General features: G+C 32.7%; 2 protein-coding genes across 2 annotated transcripts in view; one reads left to right on the top strand and one right to left on the bottom strand.

Moving 5' to 3' along the window:
* Window positions 1-2,824: 2,824 nt before the first annotated feature.
* On the bottom strand, window positions 2,825-8,134 carry elm (calcineurin like EF-hand protein 1 elm). Its single transcript, XM_085947857.1, has 4 exons — window positions 7,974-8,134; window positions 5,661-5,924; window positions 4,520-4,613; window positions 2,825-3,584 (listed from the first exon to the last, which is right to left on the bottom strand). Exons 1-4 carry the CDS (start codon window positions 8,038-8,040, stop codon window positions 3,440-3,442), a joined length of 570 nt encoding a protein of 189 aa, XP_085803983.1. The 5' UTR covers window positions 8,041-8,134; the 3' UTR covers window positions 2,825-3,439.
* A 3,770-nt stretch (window positions 8,135-11,904) lies between these two features.
* The window catches only part of LOC147071338 (coiled-coil domain-containing protein lobo-like), a 199,490-nt gene continuing 197,725 nt past the window's right edge, over window positions 11,905-13,669 (top strand). Inside the window, exons 1-2 of the mRNA XM_085948569.1 lie at window positions 11,905-12,306; window positions 12,863-12,988. Coding sequence (XP_085804695.1) covers window positions 11,905-12,306; window positions 12,863-12,988 — 528 coding nt within the window. The remainder of the gene's footprint in view (window positions 12,307-12,862; window positions 12,989-13,669) is intronic.

A 13,669-nucleotide genomic window follows, 5' to 3' on the forward strand; every position in this document is an offset into this window, starting at 1 on the left:
TACTTTTTCAATCTTGTCGGCGAAAACACCAATTAGGTACTTAGACACCTAACTAGTGTCATAAACGTAATCCGATCCCAGCGGCATCGATCTAGTTAACTGCCCGGTCGGATTTTATTGCTTACGGTCGAAAATGTTGTTTTTAAACCCGAGAAGTAGCTCGTTATAGAAGTGAATAAATGTATAGAGAAAATTATAAACTAAAATGTCAATGAATGTTTCCTTATCACATCCGAGATCTCGCTATTTCTGTGATCGTAATAACCAAGTTCGACTGTACATTATGATGCAAGTCGCATACTGTCGCATGCTGTTACGGTGACAAGTTTAGTCTATGGTTTCTTCATTCCGCAGAATATTTTGAATGATCGCTATTTCTAATGTGCTACGGGATGGGAGCATCAGTCTGATAACATTTTAAGTACCAAAAAAAACAACATTACACACTTTTTCCCCGTAGCGGCAGCTTACTGTGACAGTATATATATATTTTTTTTTCGACCATGTCCGATCCTAATAGGATCATATGGACCTCCACAGAGTAGAGGTTTGTATTAACAGAATTTGTTTTTTACGAGAAATGGATGTCAGCCACTTGCTCAACCTATTAGGTCCATACCCTGACTCACACACGGTATATAATGTGATCATAATATATTTGAACCTTAAACATACAATAAATTTGATTAAATATTGTGTCTAACTTATAGCGTCTGTACACATTCATGGATTTACTGGCACCAATAGTGTGTAAATTACACTATCGTGATATTAACTGTTTACCAGGTGCAAAGGGTGGAGGTAGGCTGTTAAAATACGACATAAATAGTGCGCACTAAACTTTGTCAGTCATACATATATTTTGTTTTCATTGAGCTAAGAATACAATTTGCAAATGGTGCTGGTTGGTTTTCAAAATTCAAATAAACCCTGCGGACACCAAGCCATAATAGATAACAGTCAAGAAATACTCACCTATCTATAAAATATCTAAAATCATACATGATTTTGGCTATTTTACAGATCGCTGCCTGAGTTCCAGGTCGTTCTATGTCACTTTCAGTAAAATTCTCAGGAGAGCAATTTGATAGTTCACATTGAAATAATTGCACAACCTATATATATTAAAAACTGTGTTCTGCATAAAAAAGAATAACTTATTATCGACAAATGCGTTCATAATTTTTGTATTCTGACTAATAAGTTAAACAGAGTTCTGGAAATAGAACAAAATGGCATTAAAAAGTCATTTTGCTTAAAAATGTGATATAGAACAACCTGAAAATCAGGCAGCGAGATAGTATAATATTTATTATATACTTCTACTATTATGGTTTGGTTGGACAGGGGTTAATGAATTTTAAAAAACTAACCAACAACATGTATATAATATTCTTAATTCAACGTATGAATGAAAAAGTGTGTACAATTTTGTCTGATCGCCCAAACCATACCGAAACTATTTTGTTTTGGTTTTAAAAACTAACCTAACACCTGGCTGGCAGTAGAAGAAAAAAGTGTATTTTTAGTGAGTATTTCCAACTAACAATATCACTGATGAAAAACTGTTTAAGAATTTTGGAACAAAGTCAGTCAGAAATTAGCCATGAGGTCAGTTTACTTCGGAATTTGATAGTCAAATAAATCACTTCTCCCACATTTTTAAACCCATGCTAAAAATAATGACGGCATAATTTTCTATGTTCACATGATTTAAAATTCTTACATGTAATATTATTGAGAACTGTTTGATGAAGTGTCAGAGTGAATCCTCCTGAATCGGAACAAAATGTGTAAATAAAACAATTTTTTTTTTTGTAAATATTTGTATTTCTAAAATATAATATTTTATATACAATTCAAATAAGTACAGTATGTACAGTATTCCACTGTCAACAGAAATCTTTCTAAATAGAATGGATTTTTACCATAATTATTAGGTATACAAATGATTACAATGTATTGTAGTTTATTCAATACAGTGAATTTAAAAAATCTTTGGAATTACATTATAATTTTAAAGTTGATAGTAAATTATAACTGTTACATTTTTTCTAACCAACATGGTGAACAAAATTTAAGCTGTCATTAAACCATAAGAATGACACCTAATCGTAATTATTATTTAACAACTGTACAATTGACAATTTATTGTTATAAATAACTAATATTATGACACGTCATTAGTTCTTGAAAATTAATTGAAAGCTCTTTATAGCAATTAATTATTTCATTTCAACTGTAAATAATTAGTCGTCTGTTGTTGATTCGGCATTTCCAGTAAATATTTCAATTAAAAAATAACTAAGTATCTGTCAATTAGGTTGACTATAAAATTTTATAACATTAATTGAAATGGATGGATCAGAATGTTGGGCAGTCGGCAAACAGAATCCGAGATTGATACATAGTCCTGAGAAGAATCGAAAGTGGCATTTGGAGGTTGAGGTACAATAAGAAGTTATAATCACTTTATGGGGATGTAAAGATCATGTTGTATATAAGAACATAGAAACTATCGGAGGAGTTACCAAGTCAGGCTATGTATGCATCCCCTAAAGGCAAGAGAAGAGCTGGATTTTGTCACGGGAGATTTAAAAATGCCCAGCTAAAGCAACTGAAAAGCGTTGGCGCTGCACCATACAGGATGGAAAAAGTTTTCAGAGGAGGCACAGACCCGTTGAGGCTTGATGATAATTGAATTGATGAATTATCAACTGAAAGAATGACAATAGTCAATACATCTTGTTTTATGTCTTTATAAGCACATAAAATATATATTAAGTATTCCTAACATGGTAAATCTTGTTTTTATTTTTTTATTATAATATTTTAGTGATTATAAATGGGAAGAAAAAAGTAATTTACCTGGCAATGTATATAATGCAAAACATTGATGAAATAATATTATTATGTATGAAACTATTTAATTGAAAATTATTGATAAGTATGCAATTATGTACTACAAAATGACAAAATAGTATAATAACTAATAAACACTGGAATGACAAGACTTAACTAATATTATTGATTGCGGGGTATAATAAATAAGCAACTATTGTTTTAATTATTGAAAATTATATTGTAGATTTAAAAAATATATAACCAAAAGAAAATCTAAAATAAATAATATTCCCTAACACCCTTTTACCCATAATACTTGCAATATTTATATTAAACATTCCTTTGTACGTAAAGCCATATTTTATAAAATTAAAAAAAAAACAGACTAAAAATCATACATGAATAAAATCAATTAGCAGCCAGTATTGAAAATTAATAAAGAGGTAACACTGGCTTTATCATAGGTTAACATATTACAATTTAAAAATCAACTAGTATAACCAGTAAGCAAGAATTTTATATTATTGTAGACAATATTTTGCTCAAATTAGGCAGATACTCAATACATAGTAATAGTTGCAAAATATTATTGCGATCAATTTAAGAATCTAATGGACATCTTTTGTTCAACATCGGTCCTTTCGAGAGCGTGGCAGAACTCTTCGAAGGAAATCATCTGATCGTTGTTTGTGTCTGCTTCCAAAATTGTTCGCTCAGCAATGCTGGTCAGCTGCTCCTCACTGAAATCAATACATAATACATTAATTTAGTTAAATGCTTCATTGAAGAATGCAAACTAATGAGAAATAAAATGTTCATTATTTTATAACAATTGCATTAGATTAAAATGTAGCAGTTAGGCCGGCGTTAGTCCATATTTTATAAAAGGTAGAGCCAGCTGAATCTTCTATCGATGTGATTGCGAAAGATTCTAAAGACTTAGCTGCACACAAATGCCATTAGTCATTCAAGATACTCGGAAAGAGACTAAAAATATTTTCAAGCTAATTTCATTTATTTTAAGCATATTAACATACAATGGCTATATATTGAACAGGTATTTTCTCAGATGAATTTAAAATGATCAGATGCAAGAAGCAGATGTTCTATTGAGTTGATAAAATCAGAATTACTTGTTCAATTCAATATGTGCTGAATTTTATACTGCAGCAGAAAGAAACTCTTCAGCCAAGCACAAATAGGCGAGTGTCAGGAAAAAATATTGTTTAATATTATTAGTTTGATAGTTAAAGAGTGTTGTAGTTTGTGTTGTGTCATTTATGATTGATATTATATAAATAAACATTAGAAATATTGAACTATGCATTTTTTAGGTTGTCACGCTTATTGCTCCTAAATCCCGTTTTTTTTTTATTTCACATGTTATAAATTCCTTAGCCCTTCCTTCCCACATGGTATAAATACTTAGAATTCCATATATTATACAATAATAAAACTAAAGTAAATTCTATGATCATATTCTATGATATAATCTTTATGATCATTTGATACGAAATGTAAAAACCCGTAATAGCTTTTGACTGCAATTATATGTAAATATTGCTCTATTGTTAACAAATTATTATTTGTGGCTGTTATATAGTAGATATTATTGTGTATTGGCTGAGTGGGATTGTTGGACCGAAAGAGATCAGTTATAGCAATGAAAAATCACCTTATATTAGCACCGACCATCATATGCAAGATAGCTAATAGTTCATCTCTTGAAATCATGTCATCATTGTCAAGGTCATACATCTTAAAGGCAACTGCAAAAAAAAAGAAAAAATTGAAACTTCATCAACGTACACAACGAATATTAGTAAGTTTTGTGAGGCTCTGTGGACAGTTTGCCGACGTTTCAAGTCAATTCACGGCGATTGATTCTGATCTCGTTGCTTCAACATTGACTAAGATGGAAGCGACCAAAGATTGGTTCAAGCTCAAACTGCTTTCGGTTCATCTGGAATAACTGTCAATTAACTGTTAAAGTGACGGATAACATAATCATTATGGCGAAATGAGTCGCGTAGTCGCAAAACCCGCTTTGTAGGTTTTTTTGAGTTTCGAGTAAATCACAAAAAACTGTTTTGTGCATTTATGACCATGTTTATGCTAGTAGTGGTGACGTTTGTATAGCGATTTAAATGTATGCTAAAAATCATTTTGATTGGTCGGCTATGTAGAGCGGATTTAGTAACCTGTTATTTATCCTAGAGCGGATTTGGGGACTCAAATCAATATCCATTTTGATTTTTTGAGAATTTAAAACTCGTACCTCGATAGGCTGGTAGACCTATCGATATAGCACATTCATACATTCAAACCCAATTCTATTGAAAAATAGCCCAGAGCGGGTTTGGCGACGAAGCGTTTAAGTGTAAATTGACCGTTTTCTAATTCATAGTTTTCCCTCATTGGTTATTTAAAATTGCATCTAATTTGCCGCATCTTCTTGGATTGATTTTTTTGTGCAGAATAAACATGTATATGCTGAGATAGACTATTAATCGATATCTCGTGCTCTTTTGGAGTATGAGGGCATCCACTCTAAATACCATTTATGCAAAAAAAATGTGAAATTCTATTTAGAATATTGTTAATTATAAGGAATTATTATTGTTTTGGTGTATTTATGGTTTGGTTCACGTTCTCTTCAGAAATGATTTATCGATCATCCGTTGTATATAAGTTCAATAGTTGTGCGCTAATCTTTTCTGTTTCCCATCATTTACTTCCGTCCAATAGGCACTATTTCCTATTAATATTGCCGATATTCATAAAGCCAACGATACAATTGCGATCGACATACTTACATTTAAGTTTTTCCTCTCGGCTGTTAAGTTTGTTGTCCTTATGCTTCTTGATGGGCCGAAAGTGAGCAAGCACTTGCATGAACTGCAGAAAGTTAACCCGGTCATCATGGCTGCTGTCGAAGAAGGCGTGGACTATCCTGTCTCCCAGAGGGTTGATGGCAAGCTCGGGAATCCTCAAGAAGTCTTCCCGTGACAAGGTGCCGCAGTCTCCTCGGTCCAGTGACGTGAATCGAGAGTATAGCCTCTCGATTTGATTTGGCGTAACTGAGAAATGTAAAGAGTCTCATTCATTGTTTCCTCTAATGTAATACTGCATGTGTGAAAAAATTCTAGATATGCAATATAACAAAAAAAATCAGAATCGAGGTGGCATATAGTTGCCGAATACATGAAAACATTCTAAAGAATATTGGTTAGTTTTTAAAATTCAGAGAATCCCTGCCTAAAGCAAACCATAATAGGTATAGTAGATAAAAAATATTCTTCTCTCTATAAAATGTCTAAAATTATGCCATTACATCATAGATAATTTTAAAATTTTTATAGAGATAGAAGAGTATTTTTTATCTACTATCTATTATGGTTTGCTTTAGGTAGGGCTTAGTCGAATTTTAAAAACCATCAGCAATTTGTATTCTTAGTTCAATGAAAACAAATAAGTATGATTGAAAAAATGTGCATTATTTTTGTCGGATCTCCACAGCCTACCTCTACTACTATGGTTTGGTCTAGGCAGGGTTTAATAGAATTTTAAAAACTAACCATTACCATCTGCAATTTTTATTCTTAGTTCAATGAAAACAAATAAATATGACTGACAAAGCTTAGTGTTCACTATTTATGTCAAATCTCCACAGCCTACCTCCACCTTTCGCCACTGTATGGTGCACATGACGAAATACTGCTCTTATTGACCAATTGAATAGGCTTAATGAGTTCCAATTAACACTTCAAGAAGGATCATTTTGGTTTTTAGAAAAGACTGTTTATTTAACAAGGGTTACTAAGTGCCTATCGTTTTTTGTATGCAAAGTGCGATATGCGGCAGGCCGGTGCGGTTAGCCGGCATACAAAAAACGATAGGCGGCAGGGCACTTAGTTGTTAAGACAATTTATTGTTGAACACCTTGGGCCCAGCTCTGTGCATTAAATTTGTGGATGTGAATGTTATGCAATCGAAGGGATTCAAACCTTTGATAGATTAATGAGAAACCTAGTGTGTTAAACTTAGCCTTGTCCGGAAACTTGTACGCATGCAGTTCGCCGTATCACACTTCCCGGAAATATATGGCCGCATATTAAAGACCGTCCTGACTGAAAGACTGACATAAAAGTCATGTTTAAATAAAACACGGTTCTTGTCGGTTTACACTTTACAGGAAACCAGCAGCAAACAAATTTTGAAAATAGCCGATATACTTACTGGATTATTTGTTAGGTTAGGTTACGTAGGGTTTTCATTTGTTTTGCCAAAATCAGCTATGAAAATTGAATTAATGTTCATATTGAATCTAATAAAATTGGAGACCGTATACCTAGTATACGGTCATCTCTTTCCGATAAGAAAGCTCACGGTGAAATGTTTTACATACAATTTACATGTAACCTGACGGAGCACCATCCGTACAAATTCCTACTCATAGCTTTCATGATATTTTAAATTATTCTAAATATGAAGAAATGGAATCAAAAACGTCTTGTACTGTCGTACGCCCGGTGAGTTGTTTGCAGCATAGATTTTGATTCACTATTTCATTTTTATTTATGAAACAAAAACCTGCGAGGCCAATGGAAGACGCATGAGATCGATTCGGCAAAATCGAAATCACATTAGATCTTTCGCTGGCTTTCATAATTTCACGAAAGACTATTTCAGTTTTCACTATTTCGCGGATTTTTCTGCTTTTATCATTTTTTTCGCGGTGCACTTACAACAAGCTAGTTGTGCATCGGTTAAAACCACTGCACTAGAGAAAGAAGTTGGTAAATACATAGATATTTATATTTTGAATTAATTTTGAGGGAATACCATGATGCAAAAGTAAGCTAGGTAAGGAAGATTGCTATTTAGAAATAAATCTATTGAAAATTAAAATTTCTTATTGCCTACAATATTAGACCTTTGTGACTATTTAGGTTAATGTTATTCACTTGGTAGTAGAGTGCAATTGCTAATCTCACGCATTTATTGAAATTATCGGTGCTTGAATGCCGTAATATTAAGATAGAGATCAAGGTCTAATAAAAAATATAGTAATCATAATTATTTTGATACACGTTACGCTAATTAAATGACAGATAAAGGTTGCTTACATCCTGTTTCGTCTTGAATCTGCGCGATTTCATCTTCCCGGAGGAGTAGTGATGATTTATTTCCCATTTTGTTTTATTTCTTTATTACATTCAATAATCCGCCTCGGAAAATAAAAACATTCAAAGATAAACGTCAGAAGGACAAACGTCACGCGAGCTCTGTCAGTTCAAGTTGTCAGAATAAAATATGTGCTGCTAGTATAAAAAAAATATATTTTCCAGACTAATTGGCGACAAAGTTGGCCATAGTGCGACAACATTTGGCGACAAACAAAAATAAAATAAATCTAGGTATAAATAATTTATTAATTTATTAAAGTAATTATTACCAAAATTAATATTCACATGGTTAAAATCGTGGGTATTCTGCGAAAAAGCACTAAGTCAAAATTTTGCTGTTTTGACTATGATGAGGTAATCTTATTAAGAATACGCTCTATAGTCTACAAAAACACACACAGTCATATCTATAAAACTGGCGAAGATAATTTATGTTATAAATCAAAAAGACATACATCTATCCAGGGAAAAGGCACTAAAGAGACTTAGTGCATTTTCTTCTCTCAATCTCAGGCTATATTCACAAAATTCTGCGTGCGAAACTGCATTAAGACTCAAAGCAATATCGCAGAAAGGAATTTGCATATGAATTGGTATGAAGTTATTTTTTTTGTCTCATATGTATTTTGACCGTTGGCAGGATTAGTGTGTTACTGATTTATAAACGTACCTAGCCAAAAATGAGGTAACGGGCTGCGAAAATATTAAAAATGGCAAAAAAACAATATGAAAGTGAAATGTTGAAGCTAAATGGTAAGTTTTTTCTTATTTTACTGTGTAACATGCTTATTTAATATTATGTGGATACATAACTTAAAAATGTTTATTGCTTTTACTGTTTTGTTGAACAGTTGTCATTGAAATCTTTTGTTTTACTATAACAAAACCTATATTACATTAAAGTATACCTACTGTAATAATTATGTGATTGTTGAATATCTACATGTTGTTTTGTCAGATACATCATAATTTTGCTTTCAATTGTTTGTCATAAATGTTATATTATTTATTGTTATTTCGAGTACTATCTACAAAATCTACATTATACTTATTTTCATTTTCTAGTGACAACTACTACTTTTACGGATTTATCACAAAAAAACAAGTTGAATGGTACCCAAAATATGAAGGAAATTAGATGTAGCCAGCACCTCAATGGACTTGCCAATTAATGAAGATAGTTTGTTGGATGATAGCCAAATACAGGTTTTTACAATGATGGAATCATTTGTAGACTTTAGTGACAATGACATTGCTGATGAAGATTACATTCCAAGCCCATCTGATTCTTTGGATCCTTTATTGGCATAGCAGACAATATTCTGGAAATGCTATTATTCAACCTGACGAACAAAAGCATGATACTTATGTCTATGATTTATACTGCTGAAGATAATAATTCTAGTGATCCGTCTATCCAACCTCAGCATATAGGTAATACTACAATAGATAAATATACCATTGAAATGTGTCCAAAAGAAAATGCTCGTTGGCGTAAAACTAAGCCAGTACGTGGAAGGTAAATGTGGAGAAAAAAACGAGATGATTGCCTACCATATTTGGGAAAGCATAATATCTTAAGACAAGCAAAGCTCCCTAATCAATCGATTGTGCTAAATGCCGCCATCAGTGTTCTGCTAATTTTTCAGAAAATGAGCGTCTGAATGTATGTAAAATGTATTGGGCAATTGGATCTCACGAGAGAAAAAAGGATTTCATTTTACGAAACTTTTCTTTTGAACAAACATGTATAAAAAATATTACTATTGGGAGAAATATGTTTTTTTTTCTGATTTTTATACTTTTGATAAAATATGTTTGTGAAACCATTGTAAATATTGCAAAATTGTATGAAAAAAAATATATGACATAGTCACCATATACTGTGTTTTCTGTTTTTGTACTTTAATTTGTCACCGAAAATGCACTAAGTCAAGTACTACCTTCATATTTTTTCCAAAAAGTAGCAAACCTGCTGTTATTTTTTAGTAAGTACCACATTAAGAAATTTGTAGCCAATAAAATGATCTGCAATTTGAAATGCATAACTACATGACCTTTTATATATATAAAAAAAGTTAGGAGCGTGCAAACTTTCAAACTCGATTATCTCAAAACTAGCATTTTTGACTTAATGCTTATTCTCAGAATACCCACGAAATACTAAACATAAATACAATATTAAATTATTCCCTTCTTTTTAAATTCAATTGAAAGTTCCATAGTGTATAGTTGTATCAGTTTCATATTGGGACGACCATGGTCCCCACATTCTAAAGCGGGCCCCAGGCTAAGATCTTTAGCGGGCCCCAGGCTAGGATCTTTGGCGGGCCCCCCTACCTATCGCTAAGGATAAAGGCACCGTGATCTCCACAGTAGTGTTTTCCAAATGGTATACGCAGTAAAATTAATGTGTATATATAGTGTTTTTTTGTATCTTTTAATACATCCATTTGAATTGAATTATATTAAATTGTATCGTACAAGCACATAATTTGAAATAATAACGTATTGAAGGAAAATAGCGCTTTTTTTTTTACTACCTATGCGAGCAAATTTGTTATGTATGTTTATTTCGCTTATCTGGTCGAATCGCCACGCCAGGCCCCTCTTGAGTCCGGGCCCCCAGGCTAGAGCCCTGTCAGCCCCCCCCCCCCCCCTTGTGGGGGCCATGGGGACGACACGCAAGTAAGCTGTGTTGGCAACCGTACTATAATTATAGTAGAATACTATAATTTTGAATCCGCAAAAAATGTAAAATACTATAATTTTACGGAAATATCACAAAAATGCTATAATTTTGAGGGATTCGAGACGAAAAATGTTCCTGTACTATAATTTTTTCTGAAATACTATGAATTTTACCCTTTTGTACTATAATCAACATAGAAAACACTGAGTAAGCATGAAAGTTTTTCATTCTGACACATCTATAGGGCCATGAAAAGAGGTAATACCAAAGAGATTGAAGACTAGGTAATACACAATAGATGGCTGCATGGCGGACCCCAAGCTAGGAACTTTTGCGGGCCCCCCTCCTAATCGCTAAGGTTATAGGCAGTGTGTAAAAAATGGGGATTTAATTATTATAATATGATACCTAACACTTTATTAATAAAATAACAAAATAAATCTTATAATAGCTATAGCTACATAAAATAAAAACAAAGTAACTTTGCAATAAACATTGATTTTGTTCAGCATTGCAAAAACATTGTGTTGCGACGTATCGGCTTGCCATTGTTAACTCAAGCTCGTTACTTAATTATAATATGCGAGCAAGCGAGAATAAATGTATGCGTATAATTCCAATTCATTATGACGATTCCTGGCACATGTGAAAACAAGTAGAAGACAAAAAGAAAATATTAAAAATTGATAGCAATCTAATTAATTCTCACTCATAATGAAGAATATCATTCAAACAATAATTTTATTTATCGACTAATATAAAATTATTTTTCTACCCGCACTTTGTTATGGGGTACCTAAATAAAGTGTTTGAAAATATTGATATTTTTTGTTCATTTGAAAGAATTATTACCTTAATAATGATTATTGAAAGTAAAACCACAGAATTGGTTATCAAATTTAGCTAATGAGGTATTGAAAGAGAAAAAAAATTAATGAATTATTAACGCCATGCTAACCAAATCTTTTGAAACAATCACGCAGTAGGCAAATCCAATGAAGTTTATGTTTATATCAGCTACTAATTACTTTCTGTTTACAAAAATACATCAGATTCTGGCAAGTAGTCAGTTGATATAAAACAAACCTATACTTCATCTGTTTCCAAGGCGACCCATCATAAAAGAAAAATTTTGACAGTAGAGATATCAACTTGCTTTGAGTTATATATAATTCCAAAATGTTTGACCTATCAGACAATGAAGAGAAAGAGTTCGAACGTCCGGATGATTCTGGTGAAACAAAAAATAATAATGTAACATCCACCGAGGATGTCATAATCTTACCGCAACGCAAAATATCTGATCCACATATCTACGGGGTGAAAGATATCCATGATACTTTAAACTTAAAGGCATTAAAAGATGTAATTTATGAATTGGGGATTATTCCACTGACTTGGCCTGTTATAACGGAACCGGAGTTCGAGTGCAGGACATGTTTTCCAGAGAGTTATTACAAGAACAGCGAGAAAGAAAAAATATTGTTTGCGTACGCAGAAAACTTCAGACAACAATTTTGTTGGAAATATCCCCATAGAAAGCCGATTTTATTACAAGCACCGAATGACTGCAATCTCCAGGTTGGTGAATTTAATTTAACAATGTCTCAAATTGCAAGCTTCTTATTTTTACCCTAGGTGCCTCTGGTAGGTGGAGTACCTCAAATTATTAGCAAGACATGCAATTTATTAGTATGGTGAAATTAAAATTTGGTGGGATTTTTTCAAATTATGTATATATTTTCAAATCTTGTGAATTATTCATTGAATTTGACTCAGGATTAAATATTTTACAACCTTTAATTTTGTTCATTATTTAGGAATCTATTATTTTTTAATATCATTTGTTGCAGAAAGTAGCTTAAATTATTTTATTCTTAAATTAATTTGGTTAGAAAAGATAGCTAATTAATGTCATCATCGCATAACTTTTTACCCCCCCCCCCCCCCACGCCCTTAACATTAAAAAACAGAAAAAATGTTTTTTCCTTAAATCCCTGATCCCCACTGTGTTTACTTTGTGACGTCACATTTTCTCTGACCCCCCCCCCCAACCCTAGAGTCTGACGTCATATTATATATTATATGGACGGCCCCTTATAAAAAATAATACATTTTTTCTATTATCACCGTACAGAAAATGGTGTGTACCAGTATTCGGCCGACTTGGCTTCCTTATCCTGAGATGCACAGCTGGGAAGGGTGTGCAGCTTTTGTTGCTGATCATTTGGATTATGAGCCACTGAAAAAGCCTATTCTACTGGTGAGTTTTCATAATTATGACTATTTGGAACGTCTTCTTGATACACCCCTGTTACAGGCGGGCTTCTCCCGGTGTAAAATAATCATTTAGTAGTCATAAGTCGAAACGTAACCCTGACCTCTAGAAACGGCTTCATAAAACATCTAATCTGATTCCTTGCTCAACTACTTAATTTTTTTTATTTATTCATAAGTAAAGGCCTTCATTCGGTGTGTGAAAATCATATACTGGGCGGAGGTGTAATTAAGATAAATTTAATTTAATTTAAAAAGTATAAATGATGATTGATGAAAGAGATAATTTTAAGACTAAATATAATGTATAAAATATAAGTATTTAAATCTAATAAATTTTTCCGGCAACGTTAAAATCTCCGCGCGCCTGCGCCGAGGTGGTCCTCGTGATTCGTCAAATCAAAAGGATCACGCGATAAAATTTGGCCAATCACGAGAGTCCTTTTTGCTGGTCGGCGTGGGTACGTGGAATTTAAAAAGAGAAAAAAAAAGAGAGTAAGCGTCCCTTTTCCAATATGTACGGACCTGCGACTATAATTGTAAAAACCCAGATATAAATTTGTGAAACAAAAAATCAAAAAAAAATATAAGACAAGACCACATTACGAACACAAAAGACCTTGTTTTATTTCCACTCCAATCGTTTAACTTTTTTTTGTGAATCCTG

Source organism: Rhyacophila brunnea, unplaced genomic scaffold, assembly GCF_057557595.1.
Source record: "Rhyacophila brunnea isolate RB1 unplaced genomic scaffold, BYU_Rbru_1.0 scaffold_20, whole genome shotgun sequence".
In the NCBI taxonomy this organism is placed as follows: Eukaryota; Metazoa; Arthropoda; class Insecta; order Trichoptera; family Rhyacophilidae; genus Rhyacophila; species Rhyacophila brunnea.